The sequence below is a fragment of the Manis javanica genome, chromosome 4, assembly GCF_040802235.1.
Source record: "Manis javanica isolate MJ-LG chromosome 4, MJ_LKY, whole genome shotgun sequence".
Lineage (NCBI taxonomy): Eukaryota > Metazoa > Chordata > Mammalia > Pholidota > Manidae > Manis > Manis javanica.
Window position 1 is genome coordinate 93335919 of NC_133159.1, and position 26744 is coordinate 93362662.

The 26744-nt window shown below is 39.2% G+C and overlaps 1 protein-coding gene across 7 annotated transcripts in view; it reads left to right on the forward strand.

Annotated features, from left to right (window-relative positions):
* LOC140848937 (solute carrier family 22 member 15-like) overlaps positions 1-25616 on the forward strand; it is an 88497-nt gene extending 62881 nt beyond the window's left edge. For 5 of the 7 annotated variants that reach the window (XM_073234379.1, XM_073234381.1, XM_073234382.1 and 2 more), the window contains 4 exons: positions 18747-18867; positions 20367-20439; positions 22517-22705; positions 23008-25616. In XM_073234379.1, coding sequence (XP_073090480.1) covers positions 18747-18867; positions 20367-20439; positions 22517-22705; positions 23008-23097 — 473 coding nt within the window. In that variant the 3' untranslated portion in view covers positions 23098-25616. Of the gene's footprint in view, positions 1-18746; positions 18868-20366; positions 20444-22516; positions 22706-23007 lie in introns of all 7 variants that reach the window. The other 2 variants (XR_012130268.1, XM_073234383.1) reach the window with 2 other exon arrangements.
* Positions 25617-26744: the final 1128 nt, after the last annotated feature.

The following is a 26744-nucleotide window of genomic DNA, read 5'->3' on the forward strand; positions in this document are numbered from 1 at the left end:
ATGTTCATCTTCTGGAATGACTCTTCCAGAGAGTGTTGATGTTGGAAGTTCTTCTTCATATCGTATCTTAATTCATTTTCTGGGTAGCCAAATTAGGCTTTGATCCTCTGTATAAACACAAACAGACCCTTTGCCCACACTTTGATATGCCCTTTATATTATTGTGAAGAACTTATTGGAGATCACCACACAGGAACTGCTTTCTTTTTTTTTAAGAGAAAGGAATATTATCAGAAAAATGTACTTCCATAGCTAATCATCTGACACCCTTTACATGATCAAAATTAAGGATATTTAAAGCATGCTTTAATCATTGATTTACTGTTAGTTTAATCCTATCAGGGAGTAATCCCCCTTTTCTTTCCTTTTTCTTCTTTTTTTGTTATAATTAATCTACAATTACATGAAGAATATTATGTTTACTAGGCTCTCCCCTATACCAGGTCCCCACCACAAACCCCTTTACAGTCACTGTCCATCAGCATAGCAAAATGTTGTAGAATCACTACTTGTCTTCTCTGTGTTGTACAGACCTCCCCTTTCTCCCACACCCCCATTACGCATGCTAATCATAATACCCCCTTTCTTCTTCCCCCCACTTATCCCTCCCTACCCACCCATCCTCCCCAGTCCCTTTCCCTTTGGTACCTGTTAGTCCATTCTTGGGTTCTGTGAGTCTGCTGCTGTTTTTTTCTTCACTTTTTCCATTGTTCTTATGCTCCACAGATGAGTGAAATCATTTGGTATTTCTCTTTCTCAGCTTGGCTTATTTCACTGAGCATAATACCCTGTAGCTCCATCCATGTTGTTGCAAATGGTAGGATTTGTTTTCTTCTTATGGCTGAATGATATTCCATTGTGTATATGTACCACATCTTCTTTATCCATTCATCTATTAATGGACACTTAGGTTGCTTCCATTTCTTGGCTATTGTAAATAGTGCTGCGATAAACATAGGGGTGCATCTGTCTTTTTCAAATTTGAGTGCTGCGTTCTTAGGGTAAATTCCTAGGAGTGGTATTCCTGGGTCAAATGGTAAGTTTATTTTGAGCATTTTGAGGAATGACCATACTGCTTTCCACAATGGTTGAACTAGTTTACATTCCCACCAGCAGTGTAGGAGGGTTCCCCTTTCTCCACAACCTCGACAACATTTGTTGTTGTTTGTCTTTTGGATGGCAGCCATCCTTACTGGTGTGAGGTGATACCTCATTGTGGTTTTAATTTGCATTTCTCTGATAATTAGCGATGTGGAGCATCTTTTCATGTGTCTGTTGGCCATCTGTATTTCTTCTTTGGAGAACTGTCTCTTCAGTTCCTCTGCCCATTTTTTAATTGGATTATTTGTTTTTTGTTTGTTGAGGTGGGTGAGCTCTTTATATATTTTGGACGTCAAGCCTTTATCGGATCTGTCATTTACAAATACATTCTCCCATACTGTAGGGTACCTTTTTGTTCTATTGATGGTGTCTTTTGCTGTACAGAAGCTTTTCAGCTTAATATAGTCCCACTTGTTCATTTTTGCTGTTGTTTTCCTTGCCCGGGGAGATATGTTCAAGAAGAGGTCACTCATGTTTATGTGTAAGAGGTTTTTGCCTATGTTTTTTTCTAAGAGTTTTATGGTTTCATGACTTACATTCAGGTCTTTGAACCATTTTGAATTTACTTTTGTGTATGGGGTTAGACAGTGGTCCAGTTTCATTCTCCTACAGGTAGCTGTCCAGTTTTGCCAGCACCATCTGTTGAAGAGACTGTCATTTCGCCACTGTATGTCCATAGCACCTTTATCAAATATTAATTGACCATATATGTTTGGGTTGATGTCTGGAGTCTCTAATCTGTTCCACTGGTCTGTGGCTCTGTTCTTGTGCCAGTACCAAATTGTCTTGATTACTATGGCTTTGTAGTAGAGCTTGAAGTTGGGGAGTGATATCCCCCCTACTTTATTCTTCTTTCTCAGGATTGCTTTGGCTATTCGGGGTCTTTGGTGTTTCCATATGAATTTTTGAATTATTTGTTCCAGTTCGTTGAAGAATGTTGCTGGTAATTTGATAGGGATTGCATCAAATCTGTATATTGCTTTGGGCAGGATGGCCATTTTGACGATATTAATTCTTCCTAGCCACGAGCATGGGATGAGTTTCCATTTGTTAGTGTCCCCTTTAATTTCTCCTAAGAGTGACTTGTAGTTTTCAGGGTTTAGGTCTTTCACTTCTTTGGTTAGGTTTATTCCTAGGTATTTTATTCTTTTTGATGCAATGGTGAATGGAATTGTTTTCCTGATTTCTCTTTCTATTGATTCATTGTTAGTATATAGGAAAGCCACAGATTTCTGTGTGTTAATTTTGTATCCTGCAACTTTGCTGTATTCCGATGTCGGTTCTAGTAGTTTTGGAGTGGAGTCTTTAGGGTTTTTTATGTACAGTGTCATGTCATCTGCAAATAGTGACAGTTTAACTTGTTCTTTACCAATCTCGACTCCTTGTATTTCTTTGTTTTGTCTGATTGCCATGGCTAGGACCTCCAGTCCTATGTTAAATAACAGTGGGGAGAGTGGGCATACCTGTCTTGTTCCCGATCTCAGATGTAAAGCTTTCAGCTTCTCGCTGTTCAGTATAATGTTGGCTGTGGGTTTATGATATATGGCCTTTATTATGTTGTGGTACTTGCCCTCTATGCCCATTTTGTTGAGAGTTTTTATCATGAATGGATGTTGAATTTTGTCAAATGCTTTCTCAGCATCTATGGAGATGATCATGTGGTTTTTGTGCTTCTTTTGGTTGATGTGGTGGATGATGTTGATGGATTTTCGAATCTTCTACCATCCTTGCATCCCTCAGATGAATCCCACTTGGTCATGGTGTATGATCCTCTTGATGTATTTTTGAATTCGGTTTGCTAATATTTTGTTGAGTGTTTTTGCATCTACATTCTTCAGGGATATTGGTCTGTAGTTTCTTTTTTGGTGGGGTCTTTGCCTGGTTTTAGTATTAGGGTGATGTTGGCTTCATAGAATGAGTTTGGGAGTACTCCCTCCTCTTCTATTTTTTGGAAAACTTTAAGGAGAATGAGTATTATGTCTTCTCTGTGTGTCTGATAAAATTGCGAGGTATATCCGTCAGGCCCGGGGGTTTTGTTCTTGGGTAGTTTTTTGATTACTGCTTCAATTTCTTTCCTAGTGATTGGTTTGTTTATCTTTTGTGTTTCTTCCTTGGTCAGTCTTGGAAGGTTGTATTTTTCTAGGAAGTTGTCCATTTCTTCTAGGTTTTCCAGCTTGTTGGGATATAGGTTTTCATAGTAGTTTTTAATAATTCTTTGTATTTCTGTGGAGTCTGTCATGATTTTTCCGTTCTCATTTCTGATTCTGTTGATTTGTGTTGATTCTCTTTTTCTCTTAATAAGTTTGGCTAGAGGCTTATCTATTTTGTTTATTTTCTCAAAGAATCAGCTCTTGGTTTCATTGATTTTTGCTATTGTTTTATTCTTCTCAATTTTGTTTATTTCTTCTCTGATCTTTATTATGTCCCTCCTTCTGTTGACTTAAAGCCTCATTTGTTCTTCTTTTTCCAGTTTCGATAATTGTGCTGTTAGCCTATTCATTTGGGATTGTTCTCCCTTCTTTAAGTGTGCCCAGATCGCTATATACTTTGCTCTTAAGACTGCTTTCGCTGCATCCCACAGAAGTTGGGGCTTTGTGTTGTTGTTCTCATTTGTTTCCATATATTCCTTGATCTCTATTTTAATTTGTTCATTGATCCATTGATTATTTAGGAGCATGTTGTTAAACCTCCATGTGTTTGTGTGCTTTTTTGTTTTCTCTGTAGAATTTATTTCTAGTTTTATACCTTTGTGGTCTGAAAAATTGGTTGGTAGAATTTCAATATTTTGGATTTTGCTGAGGCTCTTTTTGTGGGCTAGTATGTGGTCTATTCTGGAGAATGTTCCATGTGCACTTGTGAAGAATGTATATCCTGTTGCTTTTGGATGTGGAGTTCTATAGATGTCTATTTGGTCCATCTGTTCTACTGTGTTGTTCAGTGCCTCCGTGTCCTTACTTATTTTCTGCCCTGTGGATCTCTCTTTTGGGGTGAGTGGAGTGTTGAAGTCTCCTAAAATGAATGCATTGCAGTCTATTTCCCCCTTTAGTTCTGTTAGTATTTGTTTCACATATGCTGGTGCTCCTGTGTTGGGTGCATATATATTTAGAATGGTTATATCCTCTTGTTGGACTGAGCTCTTTATCATTATGTAGTGTCCTTCTTTATCTCTTGTTACTTTCTTTGTTTTGAAGTCTATTTTGTCTGATATTAGTACTGCAACCCCTGCTTTCTTCTCGCTGTTGTTTGCCTGAAATATGTTTTTCCATATGTTTGACTTTTAGTTTGTGCATGTCTTTGAGTTTGAGGTGAGTTTCTTGTAAGCAGCATATAGATGGGTCTTGCTTTTTTATCCTTTCTATTACTCTGTGTCTTTTGATTGGTGCATTCAGTCCATTTACATTTAGGGTGACTATTGAAAGATATGTACTTATTGCCATTGCAGGCTTTAAATTCGTGGTTACCTAAGGTTCAAGGTTAGCCTCTTTAGTATCTTACTGCCTAATTTAGCTCGCTTATTGAGCTGTTATATACACTGTCTGGAGATTCTTTTCTTCTCTCCCTTCTTATTCCTCCTCCTCCATTCTTCATATGTTGGGTGTTTTGTTCTGTGCTCTTTTTAGGAGTGCTCCCATCTAGAGCAGTCCCTGTAAGATGCCCTGTAGAGGTGGTTTGTGGGAGGCAAATTCCCTCAGCTTTTGCTTGTCTGGGAATCATTTAATCCCTCCATCATATTTAAATGATAATCGTGCTGGATACAGTTTCCTTGGTTCAAGGCCCTTCTGTTTCATTGCATTAAATATATCATGCCATTCTCTTCTAGCCTGTTAGGTTTCTGTCGAGAAGTGTGATGATAGCCTGATGGGTTTTCCTTTATAGGTGACCTTTTTCTCTCTAGCTTCCTTTAAAACTCTTTCCTTGTCCTTGATCTTTGCCATTTTAATTATTATGTGTCTTGGTGTTGTTCTCCTTGGGTCCTTTCTGTTGGGAGTTCTGTGTATTTCCGTGGTCTGTTCAATTATTTCCTCCCCCAGTTTGGGGAAGTTTTCAGCAACTATTTCTTCAAAGACACTTTCTATCCCTTTTTCTCTCTCTCCTTCTTCTGGTACCCCTGTAATATGGATATTGTTCCTTTTGTATTGGTCACACAGTTCTCTTAATATTGTTTCATTCCTGGAGATCCTTTTCTCTCTCTCTATGTCAGCTTCTGTGCGTTCCTATTCTCTGGTTTCTATTCCATCAATGGCCTCTTGCGTCTTATCCATTCTGCTTATAAATTCTTCCAGAGTTTGTTTCACTTCTGTGATCTCCTTCCTGGCAACTCTGATCTCCCTCTGGATTTCATCCCATTGTTCTTGCATTTTTCTCTGCAACTTCATCAGCATGTTTATGATTTTTATTTTGAATTCTTTTTTAGGAAGACTGGTTAGGTCTGTCTCCTTCTCTGGTGTTGTCTCTGTGGTCTTGGTTTGCCTGTAATTTTGCCTTTTCATGGTGATAGAAATAGTTTGCATAGCTGGGATGAGTGACAGCTGGAAGAACTTCCCTTCTTGTTGGTTTGTGGCCTTCCTCTCCTGGGAGAACAGCGACCTCTAGTGGCTTGTGCTTGGCAGCTGTATGCAGACAGGGCTTCTGATTCCTGCCCAGCTTCCATGGATTTTATCTCCACTGTTGCTGTGGGCGTAGCCTGGCCCGGGCTGCTGCTCCAAAATGGTGGAGCCGTGTTGGAGGGGGAGCGGCCGGGAGGCTATTTATCTCTGTGAGGGGCCTCCGTGCTCCCTGCTGCTTAGGGAGTTAGAGTGCCCAGAGAACCCCTGATTCCCTGCCTCTGGACTAAGTGTCCTGCTTCGTCCCTTTAAGACTTCCAAAAAGCACTCACCAAAACAAAACAACAACAACAACAAAAACAAAATTAGATAAATTTCTTTGTCCTCAGGCGCCAGCCTCAGGGACCCACTCACCAGTCTTGCTGCCCTCTTTCCCTAGTATTGTGGTCCGTGTCCCTTTAAGACTTCCAAAAAGTACTCGCCCAAAAAAAAAATAAAAAGCACTCACTTTTCTTTGTTCTCCGGCACCAGCCTCAGGGAGCCCCTCACCAGTCTTACTGTCCTGTTTCCCTAGTAACCAGCACCTCACGCATGCACTGTGTCTGTGCTCCGGTGCGGGTGGCTGGGGCTGGGTGTTCAGCAGTCCTGGGCTCCCTCTCCCTCCCTGCTGACTCCTCTCCTCCCGTGGGGAGCTGCGGGGAGGGGCGCTGAGGACCCACTGGGCTGGGGCTTGTATCCTACCCCCTTCGTGAGGCGCTGGGTTCTCGCAGGTGTGGATGTGGTCTGGATATTGTCCTGTGTCCTCTGGTCTCTATTCTAGGAAGAGTTGTCTTTGTTGTATTTTCATAAATATATCTGGTTTTGGAAGGACATTTCCGCTGCTCTACTCATGCTGCCATCTTGGCTCCAAATACCTGGACTTTAAAAACACATGGGTCAAAGGAGAAATCACAAGGGAAATTAGAAAATATTTATAATTAAACAATAAAGTATAGTATATTTAAGTTTGTGGGATGCTGTAAAACAGTGCTTAGAGGAAAATATATTTAATTAAAAATATATTTAAAAAAAGGATAATTTCAAATTACCATTTGAGTTTCTCCCTTAGGAAAATAGAAGGCTTTTTTTTCCTCCTAAAAAAGATCAGACATAAAACAAGCAGAAGAAAGGAAATAATAAGGGCAGAAATCAATGAAATAAAAACAGAAAAATAATAGGGAAACTTCAATGAAACCAAAAGCTGGTTGTTGGAGATCAATAAAATCAATAAACCTCTTTATTAGGCAAACTAATAAAGGAAAAAGAGAGAAGCCACAAATTACCAATATCAGGAATAAAAGAGAAACATCACTACAGAACCTGTATGTGTTTATAAGGGTATATTATGAACATTTTTATGCCACTCAATTCAATTTAGGCAAAATGCACAAATTCCTTGAAAGGTACAAACTACCAAAGTGTACTGAAAAATATAGAAAACTTGAATAGCCCTATACCTATTAAAGAAGTTGAATTTTTAGTTAAGACCATTTCCAGAGAATTCTGGGCCTAGATAGCTTCACTGGTAAATTCTATAAAACAAATAAGGAAGAACTAATACCAATTCTACACATTATTCTAGAAAAAAGAAAAAAAGGAGGGAATACTCTACCAACCTAGTTTGTGAGGCCGTTAATTACCCTGATACTAAAAACCAAACAAAGACATTATAAGAAAACTACAGAGCAATATCCCTCATTAATATAGTTGCAAAAATCCGTAACTATATATTAGCAAGTTGAAGCCAACAATGCATGAAAAGGGTAATACATCATGACCGAGCAGGGTTTATCCCACAAATGCAAGGCTGGTTTAACATTCAAAAGCTAATCAGTGTCATTCATCATATGGAAAGACCAAAAGGGAAAAAATCATGCCATTTCAATACAATTAGAAAAAGCATTTGTTAGAACTCCATTCATTACACAAATTACCAGCAACTAGACGGTAAGGATTCCTTACCCTGATAAAGGGCATCAAGGGAAAAACCTGCAGCTAATATCGCACTCAATGGTGAAAAACTCAATATTGAACTTGTGCTGTATCAGAAAAAGGTAGGCAATCCATCCTTACCACTTCTATAGAGCATTGTACTAAAAGTACTAACGAATACGATAAGGTGACAAAAAGAAATTAAAGGGTTCCAAATCAGGGAAGAAGTAAAACTATCTTTCCCAAGGCTACATGCTTATCTCCATAGAAAATCTTAAGAAATATACAAAAAAGATCTACTAGAATTAGTAAATGAGTTAGCAGTCATGTGACACAGAATTTACTTCTGTATATCAGTGACAATCACAATTTAAAATAAAACAATACTATTTATAATAAAATAAAAAAGATTTGGGGATAAATTTTATAAAATATGTATAAGACCTATAGAAAACTATAGAATATAGAACTTTGATGAAAGTAAAGAAGACTAAAGAAATGAATTGGTGATAATAGTAATAAAATAAATTAGATTACCATGCTCAAGGATTAGAAAATATTTGTTCAAGATGTCAGTTCTCCCTAGATAGATCTATCTTCATTCAGCAAGGCCCAGTAAAATTTCCAGCAGGCTTCTTTTTGTTGAAAGATATTGATAAGTTAATACTAAAATTTTAATGGAAATTCAAAGGATCTACAATATCCAAAATAATTTTTATTAAGAGAAACACAGTTGGAGGACTACTCTACCTGATTTAAAAACTTTCTACAAAGTTACGTTAATCAAGACAGCATGATATTGGCATAGGAATGGATGTATAGATAATGGAACTGAATTTAGTATGAAATAGACCTTCCTATATGGTCAGTTAGTTTTTATTTTATTTTTTAGAGGGGCTGAGATTTTGTTCACCTTTTAAAAATGTTTCATTCAATCATAACATGTATAAAGAAAAATTCATATGATCAATTGATTTTTGACAAAAATGACAAGTCAATTCAATGAGGAACAGATCATCTTTTCAACGAATGGTGTTAGAATAATTGGATATCCATATGCAAAAAATTTAACTTCAACCTGCATGTCATATCATATGCAGTAATTAACTTAAAGTGGATGGTAACCTAAATATAAAGGCTAAAACTATACAACTTCTAAAAGAGAACATAGGAGAAAATCTTAGTGACTTTGGACTAGGCAAAGATTTCTTGAATAGGACAAAAACAATTCTTAACTTAGATTTCATAAAAATTAAAAAGTACTTTTTAAAGGACATTAATAATGAAAAGTGAAGTTCAGATTGGGCAAATATCTGCAAAACATACCTGATAAAGGACTTGTACCCAGCATTTAGATAGAATGGACTCTTACAGTTTAGTAATGACTAAAAAACTCAGCAGATTTGAATAGACACTTCGCCAAAAGTATATGAAAATGTGAAGTAAGCATGGGAAGAGATGTTCAACATTATTAGACATTAAGGAAATGGAATTAAAACCAAAATAAGATGTATCACCACACACCCATTAGAATGCTAAAATCAAAAGAAATTGATCATAGCAAATGTTGACAATGATGAAAGAACTGAAATGCTTATATACTTCTGATAAAAATATATACACTGGAAAATCATAGCAGCTTAAAGTGAAACATACACTTAGCATATGACTCAGCTTTACCCAAGAGAAACTAGAAACTTGATCCACACAAAGACTTTGATGCAAATGTTCATAGTCACTTTATTAGTAATATTCCAAAGCTGGAAGGAACCCAAATGCCCAACAGCTGAGGAATGTATAAACATACAGTGGTATATCCATACAATGAACTATTACTCAGCAACAATAGCAAAGTAAATGAACTATTACCTACTGACACATACAACAACTTGGGTAAATTATGCTAACTGAAAACAGTCAGACACAAAAGTCTACAAACTGAATTATTTCATTCATGTGAACTACTAGATGGCTGAAACTATAGTGACAGAACTTTGTGCATATGTGGTATTTTCTTTAAGGGGAAAAAAAATCCACTGGAATGCAAAATGAATGTGGTTCTTTGACGAACCTGTGTATCATAGTAGAGGACCTATAGCTGTCTTAAAGACTTCTTAGCATAAGCATGAACAATAAAAAATTTGCTATCATCACCCAGTAAATGAAGTAGATTATTAAATTGAATTTTTACTGTTTTGGGTCAGTGAAATGTGACTATATAACACACTGAGACATTTTGTTCTGGGAACCCCAAATGGGATCTGAGAAAATTTCCAGATAACTAGAACCTCTTGAATTCAGTACTTTGAAGGATGTAAGTGTTTTGAGAATTTTTTTTCAAATTTTGAAAACAATTTCAAAGATGATTGAATTTAGTTTTCCCTTTGAAATTATTCTATTTTTTCTAAACATTCACTTTGAGCTCTCATTGGTAATAGCCAATAATATCTGATTTCACTTTCAGATGAAGACCAAGATCAGGAATTCAGGGAAACAGCCCAGTGACTACAAAGCCCTCTTAAACATTAAGTCAGGATGATCAGTAACCCAGCAGCTCAACAGGCAAGAATCCAAAAAAGGATAAGAAATAATTTTCTAAGAAACAGTGCTGTCTGAAATGGACATGGGCTACCTTGGGAAAGAGTAAATTCCCCAAGTTCAAGTGACAACTGCAGACTCCATTGGTGGGGACATAGGAGAGAAGTTTCAAGCATCAGATGAGGTACTTAGTTGATGTGAGTGCTCTGTGGGCATGCAGCTGGACCCAGGCTCCCCAGATGGACCATGGCTGGAAGTGTCCAGAACCGCACGTGGGAGACTTTTTCCGGACTTGGATCTTGTGGGATTTCAGATGATAAGCTTTCTGTGACATGCCATTGAAATTCAGTTTTCAGAAGGGCAGTCCCGTAACCTGTTATTACAGTGTCTACATACAGTTTTGTTTTGTTTTTTTGGCCTGGCTTTTTTTTTTTTATGTAAAGGTATCATTGATGTACACCCTTATGAAGGTTTCACAAGAAAAACAATGTGGTTATTACATTCACACTTATTATAGAGTCCCACCCATACCCCATTGCAGTCACTGTTCGTCAGTGTAGTAAGATGGCACAGAGTCCCTATTTGTCTTCTCTGAGCTACACTGTCTTCCCCGTGACCCCACACACACGATGTGCACTAATGATACTCCACAATCCCCTCTCTCCCTCACCAAGCACCCTCCCTCACCCCTTCCCTTTGGTAAATGCTAGTCCCTTGGAGTCTGTGAGTCTGCTGCTATTTTGTTCTTTATTTTTCCTATTTTGCTTCGTTATACTCCGCAAATGAGGGGAATCATTTGGTATTTGTCTTTCTCTGCCTGACTTATTTCACTGAGCATAATACCCTCTAGCACCACCATGTTGTTGCAAATGGTGGGATTTGTTTCTTTCTTATGGCTGAACAGTATTCCATTTTGTATATATACCACATCTTCATCCATTCATCTACTGATGGATACTTAGGTTGCTTCCATACCTGGGCTATTGTAAATAGTGCTGCAATAAACATAGGGGTGCATATGTCTTTTTAAATCTGAGAACTTGTTTTCTTTGGGAAAATTCCTAGGAGTGGAATTTCTGGGTCAAATGGTATTTCTTTTTTTAGTTTTTTGAGGAACCTCCATATTGCTTTCCACGATGGTTAGACTAGTTTACATTCCCACCAGCAGTGTAGGAGGGTTCCCCTTTCCTTGCATCCTCACCAGCATTTGTTGTTCCTAGTCTTTTGGATGTTGGCCATCCTAACTGGTGTGAGGTGATATCTCATTGTAGTTTTAGTTTGCATTTCCCTGATAATTAGTGATGTGGAGGAACTTTTCATGTGCTTGTTGGCCATCTGAATTTCTTCTTTGGAGAAGTGTCTGTTCATATCTTCTGTCCATTTACTAATCAGGTTATTTCCTTCACAGGGTGTTGAGGCATGTGAGTTCTTTATATATTTTAGATGTTAACCCCTTGTCAGATTTGTCATTTACAAATATATTCACCCTTACTGTAGGATGTCTTTTTGTTCTACTGATGGTGTCCTTTGCTGTACAGAAGCTTTTTAGCTTGATGTAGTTCCATTTGTACATTTTTGTTTGCCTTGCCCAAGGATATGCATTCAGGAAAAAAGTTGCTCATGTTTATAGTCAAGAGACTTTTGCCTGTTTTCTTCTAAGATTTTTATGGTTCATGACTTATATTCAGGTCTTCGATCCATTTTGAGCTTACTTTTGTGTATGGGGTTAGATAATAATCCAGTTTCATTCTCTTGCAGGTAGCTGTCCAGTTTTGTCAACACCAGTTGTTGAAGAGGCTGTCATTTCCCCATTGTATATCCATAACTCCCTTATTGTATATTAATTGACCATATATGCTTGGGTTTATATCTTGGCTCTCTAGTCTGTTCCATTGGTCTATTGTTCTGTTTTTGTGCCAGTACCAAATTGTCTTGATTACTGTGGTTTTGTAGTAGAGCTTGTAGTTGGGGAGCATAATCCCCCCCTGCTTTATTCTTCCTTCTCAGGATCGCTTTAGCTGTTCGGGGTCTTTTGTGGTTCCATATGAATTTTAGAACTATTTGCTCTAGTTCATTGAAGAATGCTGTTGGCATTTTGATAGTGATTGCATTGAATCTGTAGATTGCTTTAGGCAGGATGGCCATTTTGACAATATTAATTCTTCCTATCCATGACCATGGCATGTGTTTCCATTTATTGGTATCTTCTTTAATTTCTCTCATGAGTGTCTTATAGTTCTCAGGGCATAGATCTTTAACTTCCTTCGTTAGGTTTATTCTTAGGTATTTTTTTAATGTAATTTTGAATGGAATTGTTTTCCTGATTTCTCTTTCTGCTAGTTCATCGTTAGTGTATAGGAATGCCACAGATTCCTCTGCACTAATTTTGTATCCTGTAACTTTGCTGAATTCAGGTATTAGTTCTAGTAGTTTTGGAGTGGATTCCTTACGTTTTTTTATGTACAATATCATGTCATCTGCAAACAGGGACAGTTTAACTTCTTCCTTGCCAATCTAGATGCCTATTGTTTCTCTGTGTTGTCTGATTGCCATGGCTAGGACCTCCAGAACCATGTTCAATAAAAGTGGGGAGAATGGGAATCCTTGTCTTGTTCCCAATCTTAAAGGAAAAGCTTACAGCTTCTTGCTGTTACATATAATGTTGGCTGTAGGTTTGTCACAAATGGCCTTTATTATGTTCAGGTTCTTGCCCTTTATATCCATTTTGTTGAGAGTTTTTTATCATGAATGGATGTTGAATTTTGTTGAATGCTTTTTCAGCATTTATGGACATGATCATGTGGTTTTTGTCCTTTTTGTTGATGTGGTGTATGATGTTTATGGATGTTTGACTGTTGTACCATCCTTGCATCCCTGGAATAAATCCTACTTGATCATGATGGATGATCTTTTTGATGTATTTTTGAATTCAGTTTTCTAATATTTTGTTGAGTATTTTTGCATCTCTGTTCATCAGGGATATTGGTCTGTAATTTTCTTTTTTTGTGATGTCTTTCCCTGGTTTTGGTATTAGATTGATGCTTGCTCGTAGAATGAGTTTGGGAGTATTCCCTCCTCTTCTACTTTTTGGAAAACTTTAAGGAGAGTGGGTATTACGTCTTCACTAAATGTTTGATAAAATTCATCTGTTCCAGGGGTTTCGTTCTTAGCAGTTTTTTTATTACCAGTTCAATTTCGTTGCTGTTAATTGGTCTATTCAGATTTTCTGTTTCTTGCTGGGTCTGTCTTGGAAGGTTGTATTTTTCTAGAAAGTTGTCTGTTTCTTCTACATTATCTAGTTTGTTACCATATAATTTTTCATAGTATCCTCTAATAATTCTTTGTATTTCTGTGGTGTCCATAGCTATTATTCCTTTCTCATTTCTCATTCTGTTTATGTGTGTAGACTCTCTTTTTCTCTTGATAAGTCTGGCTAGGGGTTCATCTATTTTGTTTATTTTCTTAAAGAACCAGCTCCTGCTTTCATTTATTCTTTCTATTGCTTTATTTTTCTCGATTTTATTTATTTATGCTCTAATCTTTATTATGTCCCTCCTTCTACTGACTTTGGGCCTCATTTGTTCTTCTTTTTCTAGTTTCATTAATTGTGAGTTTAGGCTGTTAAAATGGGATTGTTCTTCTTTCCTGAGGTAGGCCTGTTTTGCAATATACTTCCCTCTTAGCATGGCCTTTGGTGTATCCCACAGATTTTGGAGTGTTGAATTACTATTGTCATTTGTCTCCGTATATTGCTTGATCTCTGTTTTTATTTGGTCATTGATCCATTGATTATTTAGGAACATGTTCTTAAGCCTCCATGTGTTTGTGGGCTTTTTAATTTTCTTTGCATAATTTATTTCTACTTTCATACCATTGTTGTCTGAGAAGCTGCTTGGTACAATTTCAATCTTTTTGAATTTACTGAGGCTCTTTTTTGTGGCCTAGTATATGATCTATTCTTGAAAATTATCCATGTGCACTTGAGAAGAATGTTTATCCTGTTGCTTTTGGGTGGAGTGTTCTGTAGGTGTCTGTTAGGCCCATCTGTTCTAATATGTTGTTCAGTGCCTCTGTCTCCTTAGTTATTTTCTGACCTTTGGAGGGAGTGGTGTGTTGAAGTCTCCTAAAATGAGTGCATTGCATTCTATTTCCGCCTTTAATTCTGTTAGTATTTGTTTCACATATATAGGTGATCCTGTGTTGGGTGCATAGATATTTATGGTAGTCATATCCTCTTGTTGGAGTAACCCCTTTATCATTATGTAATGTCCTTCTTTGTCTCTTGTGACTTTGTTTTGAAGTCTAATTTGTCTGATACAAGTACTGCAACTCCTGCTTTTTTCTCCCTATTAGTTTCATGAAATGTCTTTTTCCATCCCTTTACTTTAAGTCTGTGTATGTCTTTGGGTTTGAAGTGCATCTCTTGTAGGCAGCATATATTAATGGGTCTTGTTTTTTTATTCACTCAGTGACTCTATGTCTTTTTACTGGTGGTTTCAGACCATTTACCATGTAGGGTGATTATCGATAGGTATTTACTTATTGCCATTGCCAGCTTTAGATTCGTGGTTACCAAAGGTTAAAGGGTAATTCCCTTACTATCTAACACTGTAATTTAACTCAGTATGCTATTACAAACACAACCTAAACGTTCTTTTTTTTTTTTTTTGCCTCCTTTTTTTCCCTCCATTCTTTATATATTAGGTATCATATTCAGTACTCTTTGTCTATCCCTCAATTGACTTTGGGGGTAGTTAATTTGATTTTTCATCTGCTTAGTAATTAACTCTTCTACTTTCTTTACCATGGTTTTATTTCCCGTGGTGACAGCTATTTAGCCTTAGGAATACTTCCATCTATAGCATTCCCTCCCACTGTAGAGGTGGTTTGTGGGAGGTAAATTCTCTCAGCTTTTGCTTATCTGAAAATTGTTTAATTCCTCCTTCAAATTTAAATGATAATCTTGCTGGGTAGAGTATTCTTGGTTTCAGGCCCTTCTGTTTCATTGCATTAAATATATCATGCCACTCCCTTCTGGCCTGTAAGGTTTCTGTTGAGAAGTCTGATGATAGTCTGATGGGTTTTCCTTTGTATGTGTTCTTTTTTCTCTCTCTAGCTGCTTTTAAAAGTCCTTATCCTTGATCTTTGCCATTTTAATTATTATATGTCTTGGTGTTGTCTTCTGGGTCCCTTGTGTTGGGAGATCTGTGCACCTCCATGGCCTGAGAGATTATCTCCTTCCCCAGGTTGGGAAAGTTTTCAGCAATTACCTCCTCAAAGACACTTTCTATCCCTTTTTCTCTCTCTTCTTCTCCTCATACTCCTATACTTTGAATATTGTTCCATTTCTATTGGTCCCACAGTTCTCTCAATATTCTTTCATTCTTAGAGGTCCTTTTTCCTCTCTGTGCCTTAGCTTTGTATTCCTCTTCTCTAATTTCTGTTCCATTTACCGTTTCTTCTACTACATCTAATATGCTTTTAAATCCCTCCATTGTATGTTTCATTTCAGATATGGAATTTCTTAATGATTGAATATCCATCCTAAATTCATCCCTCAGTTCTTGAATAGTTTTCTGTACCTCCATCAGCATGTTTATGATTTTTATTTTGTACTCTCTTTCAGGAAGGTTGGTGAGTTCTGTTTCATTTGGCCCTCTTTCTGGTGTTTGTGATATTTTGGTTTGAAGCAGGCTCCTTTGCCATTTCTTATTTTTGTGTGGTGCCCTCTACTGCCCAGAAGCTCTAGTCTCTAAAGCTGCTCAGCCCCTGGATTGATATCAGGGTCGCAGGGGAGCGGCGCTAGTTCCTGGGGGATTAGAAATAGAAAGAGCTGTTTCCTGCTTCCCAGCTGCAGTGTCTGTCTCCACTGTCAGAACTAGTGGGCCAAGCATACAGGTATGAACCTCTATGCTTTGGGTCTGTAGCTGCTGTAGGTGGGGCCTCCCTCTGGCTGGCCTGATGCCAGAGCAGGGACTGCCGGTTTGGGAGCGTGGGCCAGCAGGCCAGGAGGAAGGCGCAGCAGGCTGCGTATCACAGTGGGGGGCCTCAGAGCTGTGTAACCAGCCAAGGCCATGGAGCGCCTGAAGCTCCTGAAAGTTCCCAACCTGCTGGGTAGAGCACGCCCGCCCAGATTCCTTTTCCCATGTATCAAGCTCCATGCAAACCTTCAGCAGCGCTCTCACTGCTAGGAAGGCTGTCAGACTGCTCACCTTTCCTTTGTCCTAGAGCAGCCAGATGTGGATCCCTGTCCTCCACAAATGGCTGGAATCTCAGTCTCTCCAAGTATTCTGCCTGTCTTAGCTTTCCAGCCCCACTAATCTCTAGAGCACCATGCAATGTAGGTTTGTGCTTCCAAAGCAGATCTCCAGGACTGGGTGTTCAGCAGTCCTAGGCCTCCACCCTCTTCCGCTCCATTTCTCTTCTTCCTGCTGGTGAGCTGGGGTGGGGGAAGGGCTTGGGTCCCACCGGATCAAGGCTTTGTTACGTTACCCTGTTTCATGAGGTGTCTTCTTTGTTCTCCAGGTGTATGCAGTCTAGCACAGCCTTCTTTGCTGTTGCTCTTTTAGGATTAGTTGTATTAACTATATTTTCATATTATATGTGATTTGGGGAGGAGCTCTCTATCTCACGTCTCACACCGCCATCTTCAATCCATTCTTCCATACAGTTTTGAAAGATGCCACCCTGTATGGTTTGAAAACAGTCACAAAAACCATTTGCAATAAAGCAAATGTGCACATTTTGTTTTGCTTTAATGCCACCCAATATCTTTTCTAGACTCACTCAGTTTTCTGGAAAATAATTGAGGAATTTAATTTGCCTTCATTATTGGTTCAATTGAAGAAGTTGTTAGACCTCAAAAGTGCAGACACATATCTTGGGGTAAATGCTGAAAGGCACGATTCTTTTTCCAGATGCACCTCATGGCTTAAATACTATTTTCAGTACTTAAAACAGCTAACACCTTCTAACTAGTCTGGCAAAAGAAGAGAAAGCCTCAGATGGTCAAGTTTGGCAGCGTCTGGGCCATTTTATTTGGGACAGCATCTTTAAAGTTGATGAAGATTTATTTCATAGTCAAGCAGAGAAGATGAAACTTATATTTTAGAGTGGAGTATATTCCATGCCTCCCTCCACTGAGTTGAGGGAGCTTGAATACAGATTCTTTTTACTAAATTAATCCCTGTCATAGTCCTTCCTCTTACTCATTCAGCAAATAGTTAGTGAGCATCACTGTGCATTCTACTGTGAGAGGTGCTGTGAGGGACACAGATACAAGCAAGCTTCCTGCCTCACTCTCAAGTAACTCAAAAGTACATTTTGGGCAGACAAGGTGGAAAAATAAGCAATTACAAGAGAATGTCTGAAGCATGCCAGGTGAATGGATTGGAAAATAGAGACAGTGGAGGTCAGAGGACTTAGAGGATATTGCCTTTGGGTTATTTGAGGGAAGAGTGGTTTCTGAGCCACACATGCAGTCCCAAGGAAGAGACAGGCATTTCTCTTTGACAGAAATGTCAAGGAGAATGAGAGGCAATTAACTCTGGGGATAAGGACATCACTGTTGACCTTCAAGAATAGGAGTTTCAGAAGAGGATCCTATTGAAAGCCAGATGGGAGTGAGTTACAGGGCTGATTCATTTGAGAAAGTTGAGCATCAGGCACTGTTGGAGATGTCTGATACTGAAGGGAGAAAGTACCACAGAGCTGATAAGAATTGTTTTTTTCCTCAGAAGGAGAAAATTATTATTTTGAAGGTAGAGGCTAGAGGGTTACTGAAGGGGAGAGGCTAAATATGTTTGAAAGGTAATAATTAAATTGTAAGATCCCAGAGAGGACAATGCTAATAAAGGACCACAGGACAATTGATAGTATTTTCATGATTGAGAAATAAACTGGCATAAAATGTATCTTTGCATTTTATGTAAAAATGTTACATTAAAAAACTCAGATATCATTGATTAGTAAGTCAAGTAAGAAGTTGGGAAGGAAAAAGGATTAAAAGTAGTTGTATATTTAGAGTCCTGTTCTTTAAAGAACATTAATGTTTTATCATCTTAGTAGTGATTTAATGAGATTGTTTCATATCTTTTAATGCAATGCCAAGAAATGCAAACTAAAGATAGGAGTTTCTCTGGACCTTGCCTCTGCCTCTTATGTCTATCAGACATAGTCCACTCGCATGTTAGGGCTGGACATGCTAACCACCATTATGTCTGTGATTGCTCAACAAGGTTAGGCAGAAAGAAGAGGCAGGTAAGACTGTGGTAGATGAAACAGGATTTCCGTGAAGCTTACTTTACTACAGTACAGTACGAAGTTTTCATGGAGTTTTGTCATTCAGGAATGAGTTCAAGTTCAGTGCCACTCACACCACCGCTATGTAACCTTTCCTGGGGATAGCCAAAGCATGGAGAAAATATTGGCGTGTGTGTTGTGCGTGTGAAGAAATCTTCCGAATATACGTTCAGTTATTCTACTCCTTGCTGTTTGAGATCAACATTAATGCCTCTCATTCCTTCAGAATTAAATGTGTTATGTAAAGGAATTTCTGTCCACTAAGGGCCTCACAGCTGTTGTCCTCCTCAGACACAGGTGTGTTTGCAGTGGTGAACAGCCATTCCTTGTCTCTGCTTGGGAAGCTGACGATCAGCGCTGCCTTTAACGTTGCGTACATCTACACGTCTGAACTTTACCCCACAGTTATCAGGTATGCTGCCCCCCAGCTGCCTGCTCCTGCACGCGCCCTGTGTGGTTTGCTATTGGGGCTTGCATCGGCAGGGGTGTGGCTATCATTTCAGCTGGAGCGTAGTTAGCAGGGCCAGACGCGATTCAGCAAGCAGTGTGAGCCCAGAAAGCATCTGTGTAGACTGCTGTTTGTCCACTTGCCTGAGGAAAATTTAGCTTTATCTTGGGCTGAAATCTCTCACGTAAACCGTGAGAGAACTACTCTGCACTGAACACATCCCATCACCCAGATGGTGCCCACACGTCCTCCTTATTGCAGTAGACCTCATTTATTCAGTCACTCAGCCTGTGTCAGTCACGTGACAGAGACAAGGTCCCTGTTCTGACTGAGCCTACAGTTTAGCACAAAATATGTCCATTTTAAAAAAGATAATAGCATATAATAATAAATGAGTATTAGATTTATACATGAGTTGTTAGAGGTGATTTCTAATAAGTAGGACATAATATCAGAAGTTTCATTTTGTGAAATAAGTCTGAAAACAAAAACAACCCCAGATTTGAAGGACTGGGACACAGCAAGGCCTCTGCAGAACGGCCCCTGTGGGCTGGGCCAGTTTTCCCTCAGTCAGCACTTTCCCAGGCTTCTTGACGATCATGCCAAATGGATCCTTCGTTCCCCTTACCCATGCAAGCCTAATGACTCTTTCTGACTATTAATTTAAATCCCCTTTTCCCAGATTGCAGTGATTGGCTAGTCATTTCCTAAGGATTCCTGTAACCTACTTTCTCTAGCTACTGGCTATAAAACAAGGATGACCATTTTGTCCAAACTGGGACACTTTTGAGAGCAAGTGTGGGCATTGTTAGCAGACGGGGGTAACGAGGCAGTGTGATCACCCTACCTGGAACCATTATTCCCACTCCTTCCCACTCTTTCATACCCACACTCCCCAGGAAGGTAATGTTCTCGGTTTCCTCAGAGTACATGCTCAGTCAGTTCGTATGTATAGCCTGATCATTTAATAATTAAAGTTTAGATAAATGATCATAAGCCCTAGCTCTCCAAGGTTATTTTAACTCGTAGGAGATCTAAGACCCAACAGCCCATGAGAACATTTGACAAGAAATACTCTTATGCTCTTTGCTGTGTCATCTTCTATAACTACACTGTCTAGTGTGGTCATTGCTAGCTCATATGGCTATGTACATTTAAATTAATTACAATGAAATAAATTAAAAATTCAGTTCCACTTTCTTACTAGTCACATTTCAGGTGCTCAGTAGTTGTATCTATCTAGTGGCTTCATATTGGACAGTGCAATTATAAAATATTTCCAGCATCTCAGAATGTTCTAGTAGGTAACAGTGCATCTCAGAATGTTCTAGTAGGTAACAGTGCTCTACAGGATCCTGTGCTTCCACTTTGGAATATATAATTGTAAATAAGCCCATAATCCCATGGGATCTTTAAATTGTCCCCTAGAATATACCAATCTTTTTTTTTCTTATGCCTTTCAGGAATGTTGGGCTTGGAACTTGCTCCATGTTCTCTAGAGTTGGCGGGATTATCGCTCCCTTCATCCCCTCACTGGTTGGTTTGTACTTCCTGGTTTTGTTTTTCTTGATTTTCTGCTTTGGAAACGCATGTGCTTTTGAGTAGAAAGAAGTAATGAATAGCTGCCATTTAATATCAGCCTGACACAAACTGAACCTTAAGCCTTTTAGATTAATGATCCGTTAGGGCAGCTGGACTCTCACCAAGGAAGCTTTTACCCTGAAGGCCTTCATTTTTTCTCATCTGTATTTGGAGAGTGTGCTCGTGCCAGCTTTTCCCCTTCACGTCCCCATTCATAAGTTAGCCAACCAGTGACTAGTTATTAAGCGTCTGCTGTATGCTGGGCTCTGCGCTAAGTATTTTACATATATTATCTCAGGTAATCTTCGCAGTAACCTTATGAGGTAGGCATTGTTGTTACCTCTATTAAAGATGAAAAATTCAGCTAAAAGGGGTTAAACACCTTCCCCAAAGGCACACCACTTAGGAAAGAAAATTAGAAGAGAAATATGCTTAGTAGTGTGTTTATTAACAGTTTTTGGCATTTCTACATTCTAAATTTCATACTCAGAAGAAAGGGGGAAAGACTAAATAACAGCACTAAATTTCCTCCAGTTTTGAAATATTCAGGTTCTGTGAAAGAGCCTGTGGCGTCTCTATGCATATCTCTGCTTGATCTGATCAGTGGCATTCCAGCCAGGACTCACTGAAGGGTGACTAGATTTGGTGTATGGACAGCTCTTCATTCCTCAGGCAGCTTGGCTCACTACTTCTTAGTGTGGGACGTCTCTGAAACTCCACTGTAACCTCTCTTTTCTTTCTTTCCTTTTTTTTTTTTTTTTGAGTTGCAATATGCTTTGTTTTTATGAGTATCTCTCTCCATGTTTCATGCTGAATTTTAGGTTACAAGACACTTCTTGTGAAGGAGTCATGTTAGTTCTCTTCTGCAAAATTGCCCAACATTAGGGTTTATTCTTAAAGATACCCAACTTTGGATGGCTCTCCTAAACCATTGTAATACCTAGCCCTGTGTCTTTATTGATTTCTGCTAAGTTGAGAGGAGGTAAGTGTTATGGTCCCTTTGATTCAACAACACACGCATTGCTGGCCATGTTTGCATGTAGGTGGCCCGAAGTGAGATTCTCCCCTCCATCTGTCTCCACCTCCCCATCCCATCTCCTCTACCTCTTCTTCTTTCTCCACCATCTCTTCACTTTTGAAAAAAAATCAGGAAAGTATTATCTGAGGGGACATCGTAAATAGTAGTTATGCTACTCAGAATTTGGAAGTCCATGCCAAAAGGTGATAAAGCTGAGCTACTCCTGTGCAGGAATTCAAGGTGTTAATCAGCTCAGAAAGGCCTCCGAGTACCTCCTGCAAGGAATGTTCCTGTGTTATTATCTTTGAACATATTTGTGTTTAAAGGAACTGCTTACATTTTCTGGAGACTTTCTTTCAGTTCTCCATAGCCGGTGCTTATATCGCAGCCCTCTACCATGTTCAGTCCAGGTAGTTTTCAAACCTTGTGTATATGTTGGGGTTCTTTAGGGTTTTCTTTTTCTTTGCAGGGAGTTTATACCTTGAACCCCTTTGTTTCTTAGTTATGCTGCTGAGTGCATCGGGGAGTGGGTATGGGATTGTTTGGCTGATTGCAGGTTTAAGAACTTTAAGTTTGTCCTCAACAAATATTTGGGGTGTCTCCTATGTGAAGAGTATGGGGAGATCATTGTGTTATAGGCAGCTCACCTACAATGGAAGCGGAGCAGCAGATTCCCTGCAAATCCCGACCATGAAGACTTGCCCTGCTCAGGGACAGCCAAGGCTGCTGCTCCCGCAGCTCCCACCTCACGCACGGAACAGCCCGCTGCTCTGGTCCGCATACCAGTGCCGTCCTAGTATTTCCACACTCCCGTCTCTGTTTGCCTGCGGAGTCACTCAGTGATTTCCCAGCTAATTCTCTATGGGGAACGAAGTGGTTTATAGTGCCGTCTAGTGGGAGGGCACGAACTGGGGGGTAAATCTGGCAGTTCCTGCAGTCAGACTGCTGATGTCATCTGCTGGGAAACTAACACTGAGGTTTTGTTTGTTTTCATTCCACTCCTTGACCCCACAGAAATATGTGCAGTGGTCCTTACCCTTTATTGTCTTTGGAGCCACCGGCCTAACCTCGGGCCTCCTGAGTTTATTATTGCCAGAAACCCTTAACAGTCCGTTGCTGGAGACGTTTTCCGACCTTCAGGTGTATTCATATCGGAGGCTGGGGGAGGCAGCGGTATCATTACAGACCTTGGCTCCCCCCGAGGTATGGCGGTATTTGTCTTTATTGTTCAGATTTACCACTTGGATGATGATAGGTTATAGAGTAAAAAAGAATGTTCTGGTTAGATTCAATATAACTGAGCAAAATTGTTGGAAAACGAAGGTGGGATTAATGGCAGCTGATCTTCATAGAAATGAAGATCATCAGTGATTCATTAGCTTCTTAGAATGCCGTAGGGGCTAATTTGTAGGGGAACAGATTGTGTGTCAGATGAACGCGAGGGAGTAGCATTCATCTTAGGAGTGTGCTGACATTCACCAGCCTTTCCTCCGTTCCCGTTTCAGTCTGCGGATAAGGAGAGCACCCTAGGCAGTCAGAGTGAGGACGAGGAGGAGTTTTATGATGCCGATGAAGAGACTCAGATGATCAAGTGAAGCCCTGGGTTCCTCCTCTTCCGTGCCTCTGTGAAGGCAGCTGCTCCTGGGCAACTTCAGACAGTCATGACCTCTGGCCAGATAGCTCAAATGCATATGCCAGGATGGCAAGCTGGTTTTGTTTCTAGAAGTTCGATCATGTGCTTTTCCTCCATGACCTCAAGGCAGATATGGAAAATTCCTCCTTACCATTTTAGTGTGATAAGATAAACCATCCTTAAGCTTTCATATTTCACAGCCGTCCTTATCAGTTGCTCCTCACCAAGAATCCTTTGAGGCAGGTTGGTGTGAGCATTTCAGTGTTGTGCCAGAGGAAGAGCACCAAGGTCACTTCTGTGGCCCGAGGACATCCAGCTTTGCCCTGAGAGATGAAGGTGGGTCCTTGGCTCAGTTCCCAGTCTAATGGTTGGCTTGAGCTCCTGTGCCCTTTGTCCCTGAGAGGATCCACTAGGAGAAGCCGACGGTACCAAAGCCATTTTCTCAGCATCTGAGGTTTGGCTGCAGCTCCCTGTGAAATCCCTTCTATACTCCAGTTGTGTAATTCATTGGTTCCCACTTCGTCACACCTCCAGAAAAATCTCCGTCTCAGATTCCAGTACCAACAATAACTTCAAAATCAACACTAAATGATGAAGTTTTATAAAGGTAGAAGGGTGTGAAAACATGACATATTGAGTACTTGGATGTTAAGAAGAAAAACACAATTTTCAATAAGTAATAAAGAAAATCATCTTTCACAATGTTTTCTTTGCTTTGTGTTCTGTGCTGTATAGAGAGAGAGTGGGGGCAATATTTAGGAACTTGAACTCCTGTAGCCCCGATGAGCTCCTGCCTGTTTGGTCAGAATGAAGAGCACAGTAATTTCACAGGAAATGCTGTTATTTCATGAAGTACTACCAACTTTCAAGTAAATCAAAATCATACTTAGTTTCCTAAAATCAAGTGCTGGAAATATTTCCCCATGAAACTTGAATGTCATCTCAAATAAGAGGATCAGCCTGGCACCAAGCTTGGGCAACATCACTTTAGGTCACTTTCCCAACTAGGAAGATTTCTGTGTCTTCATATTTCCACTTCTGCTAACCTCTTGGAGAATAAGAAATTGCATTAGAAGTAAAAAAGAGACTTCGCTGAGACTACTTCTGGAAACCTTGGAGGTTTCACCCCCAATTTGCTCTGATTCTCTCTGTCCTCTTCTACATTAACCTCTTGGTTTGCACTATCAGCCTGTACCTTTGTGTTATTTTTATGTCTTTCTGCCCCTGATTACGTACTGGGCTTTTCATGAATATGGGTCATCTCTACTACTGTTTATTTCTCTCTGCTGTGCATAGAACATGGGTCTAGCCATATTAAGGACCTCAACAATATTACTACTTTTAGCCATCAGGAAAACTGTGAAACTCCTTCTAGTATCATTTCTATAAATCCCAGACAGATCTGACCCAAACCCCCCAAACCGCAGAATCCTGCTTGTCTTTTCTGGAAAATGGAGACCCTGCTACCAACAGGAGAGGAAAAGAAGAACTTAACAAAGGCACTTAGAAACTCTTCTTCACTAGTCAGGCATTAAAAATAAAACAGCTAACTAAGATATACGTGATTTTTGGTTGGTTGGAGTTTTCTTTGTATTAAAAGAACAGTACATCCCATTATAGACAATTTGGAAACTAAAAGTTAAAAAGGCTATCACCAATTGGCCCAACACCCAGAGACGACCAGTGCGTGGCTTTGTTTTATCTGAAGACCATTTGGGAATCCATCTCTCTGTTGGCATTAGGGTTCTCTCTGCCTCTGACTAAATAAATGACGATTCCACTAGTTCTGTTCCTGGGTATCCTCTTTTCCCAGCTATGGGTGGAAGAAGGGTGGGAGGGATACACAGTTTGAACACGTTGCTTAATAAGGTGAGTTGCTCATGTCAGATGTGTCACTAAATGTTCATTGTTTCTAGATGGTCTTTTGGAAGTTTATAATTACTGTTTTTTCATTCCACTGCCTTTTGTAAGAACAGATTTTTTTCCTTTTGATATTACCTGTTGAATATTGATTGTAGAGAATATGTACACGTGTACATGTTTGTGTTGTACACATCTGCATTGATTAAATTATTGGAAAATTTTTAGTTCATAGGTAACATATTTTGTGCAGACCATTTGTAAAAGGTATGTATCCTTTTTAACTTTTTTATTGTATTCAAAATAAAATTTCTTTTCTCCTCAAAGCTGCAAGGAAAATATAAGATACATAAGAAATGCCAGGGTTTCTAGGGACAAAATTCTTGTAATAGCTTGTCAAGAACTGTGGCACACATGTATATGTTGAAAGAAACTGTGTTGCACTTCCTGATTTGGTGAGTTAAAAATCGCCCATTGAAAATGTAGTATTTGTCATTTGGCTGCTTTCAAGCAATGTAGACATTCTTTAGTATTTTAAGATGAGCAAATAAACTAGAAGCAAATGAAAGTTTCTTGGGCACTGTTAAAGTGAATAAAATCTGGACAGGTATTTTTTATCTATCTGTTTATCTCTTTATTTATTTATTTATTTATTTATTTATTTATTTATTGTTTACAGACTCAAGGAGTCCCTTGAACATACCTGGTTATTGAGTTTTTTTAAATTAAGGTGTCATTGATACACAGTCTTATGAAGGCTTCCCATGAACAGCATTGTGGTTACTACATTCACCCATATTATCAAGTGCCCCCCCGACACACACACACCATTGCAGTCACTGTCCATCAGCATAGTAAGATGCTACAGAGTCACTACTTGTCTTCTCTGTGCTATACTGCCTTTCCCGTGACTCCCCTAAATTATGTGTGTTAATCATAGTGCCCTTCAGTCCCCTTCTCCCTCCCTACCCGCCCTCCCACAGCCCTCCCTTTTGGTAACTACTAGTCTCTTCTTGGAGTCTGTGAGTCTGCTGCTATTTTGTTCCTTCAGTTGTGCTTTGTTGTTATACTCCACAGATGAATGAAATCATTTGGTATTAGGACAGGTATTTTTAAAGGAGGTCAAATTGATAAGGATACTTTCAGTAGATTTATATTCTAAACAAAAACATTGAAATAATTCTATCATATCAGAATTAAAATACAGCTTTCCAATACAACTTACTCCATTATAAATTCTTATTATATTGCAGGTTCTAAAATTGAAAGGTGTCTATTAGGGATTTTATTTTATTGAGGTATCATTGATATACATTCTTACGGAGGATTTCACAAGACAAACAATGTAGTTATTACATTCACACTTATTATTGAGTACCTCCCATATCCCATTGCAGTCACTGTCCATCAGTGTAGTAAGGTGCCACAGAATCACCATTCGTCTTCTCTGTGCTACACTGTCTTCCCCATGACCCCACACATACCATGTGCACCAATCATGATACCCCACAATCATTGCCCTTCTCCCTCCCTCCCACCTGCCCTCCCCAACCCCTCCCCTGTGGTAAATGCTAGTCCCTTCTTGGAGTCTGTGAGTCTGCTGCTATTTTGTTCCATCAGTTTTGCTTCATTGTTATACTCCACAAATGAGGGAAATCATTTGGTATTTGTCTTTGCCTGACTTATTTCACTGACCATAATATCTTCTAGCTCCAACCATGTTTTTGCAAATGGTAGAATTTGTTTCTT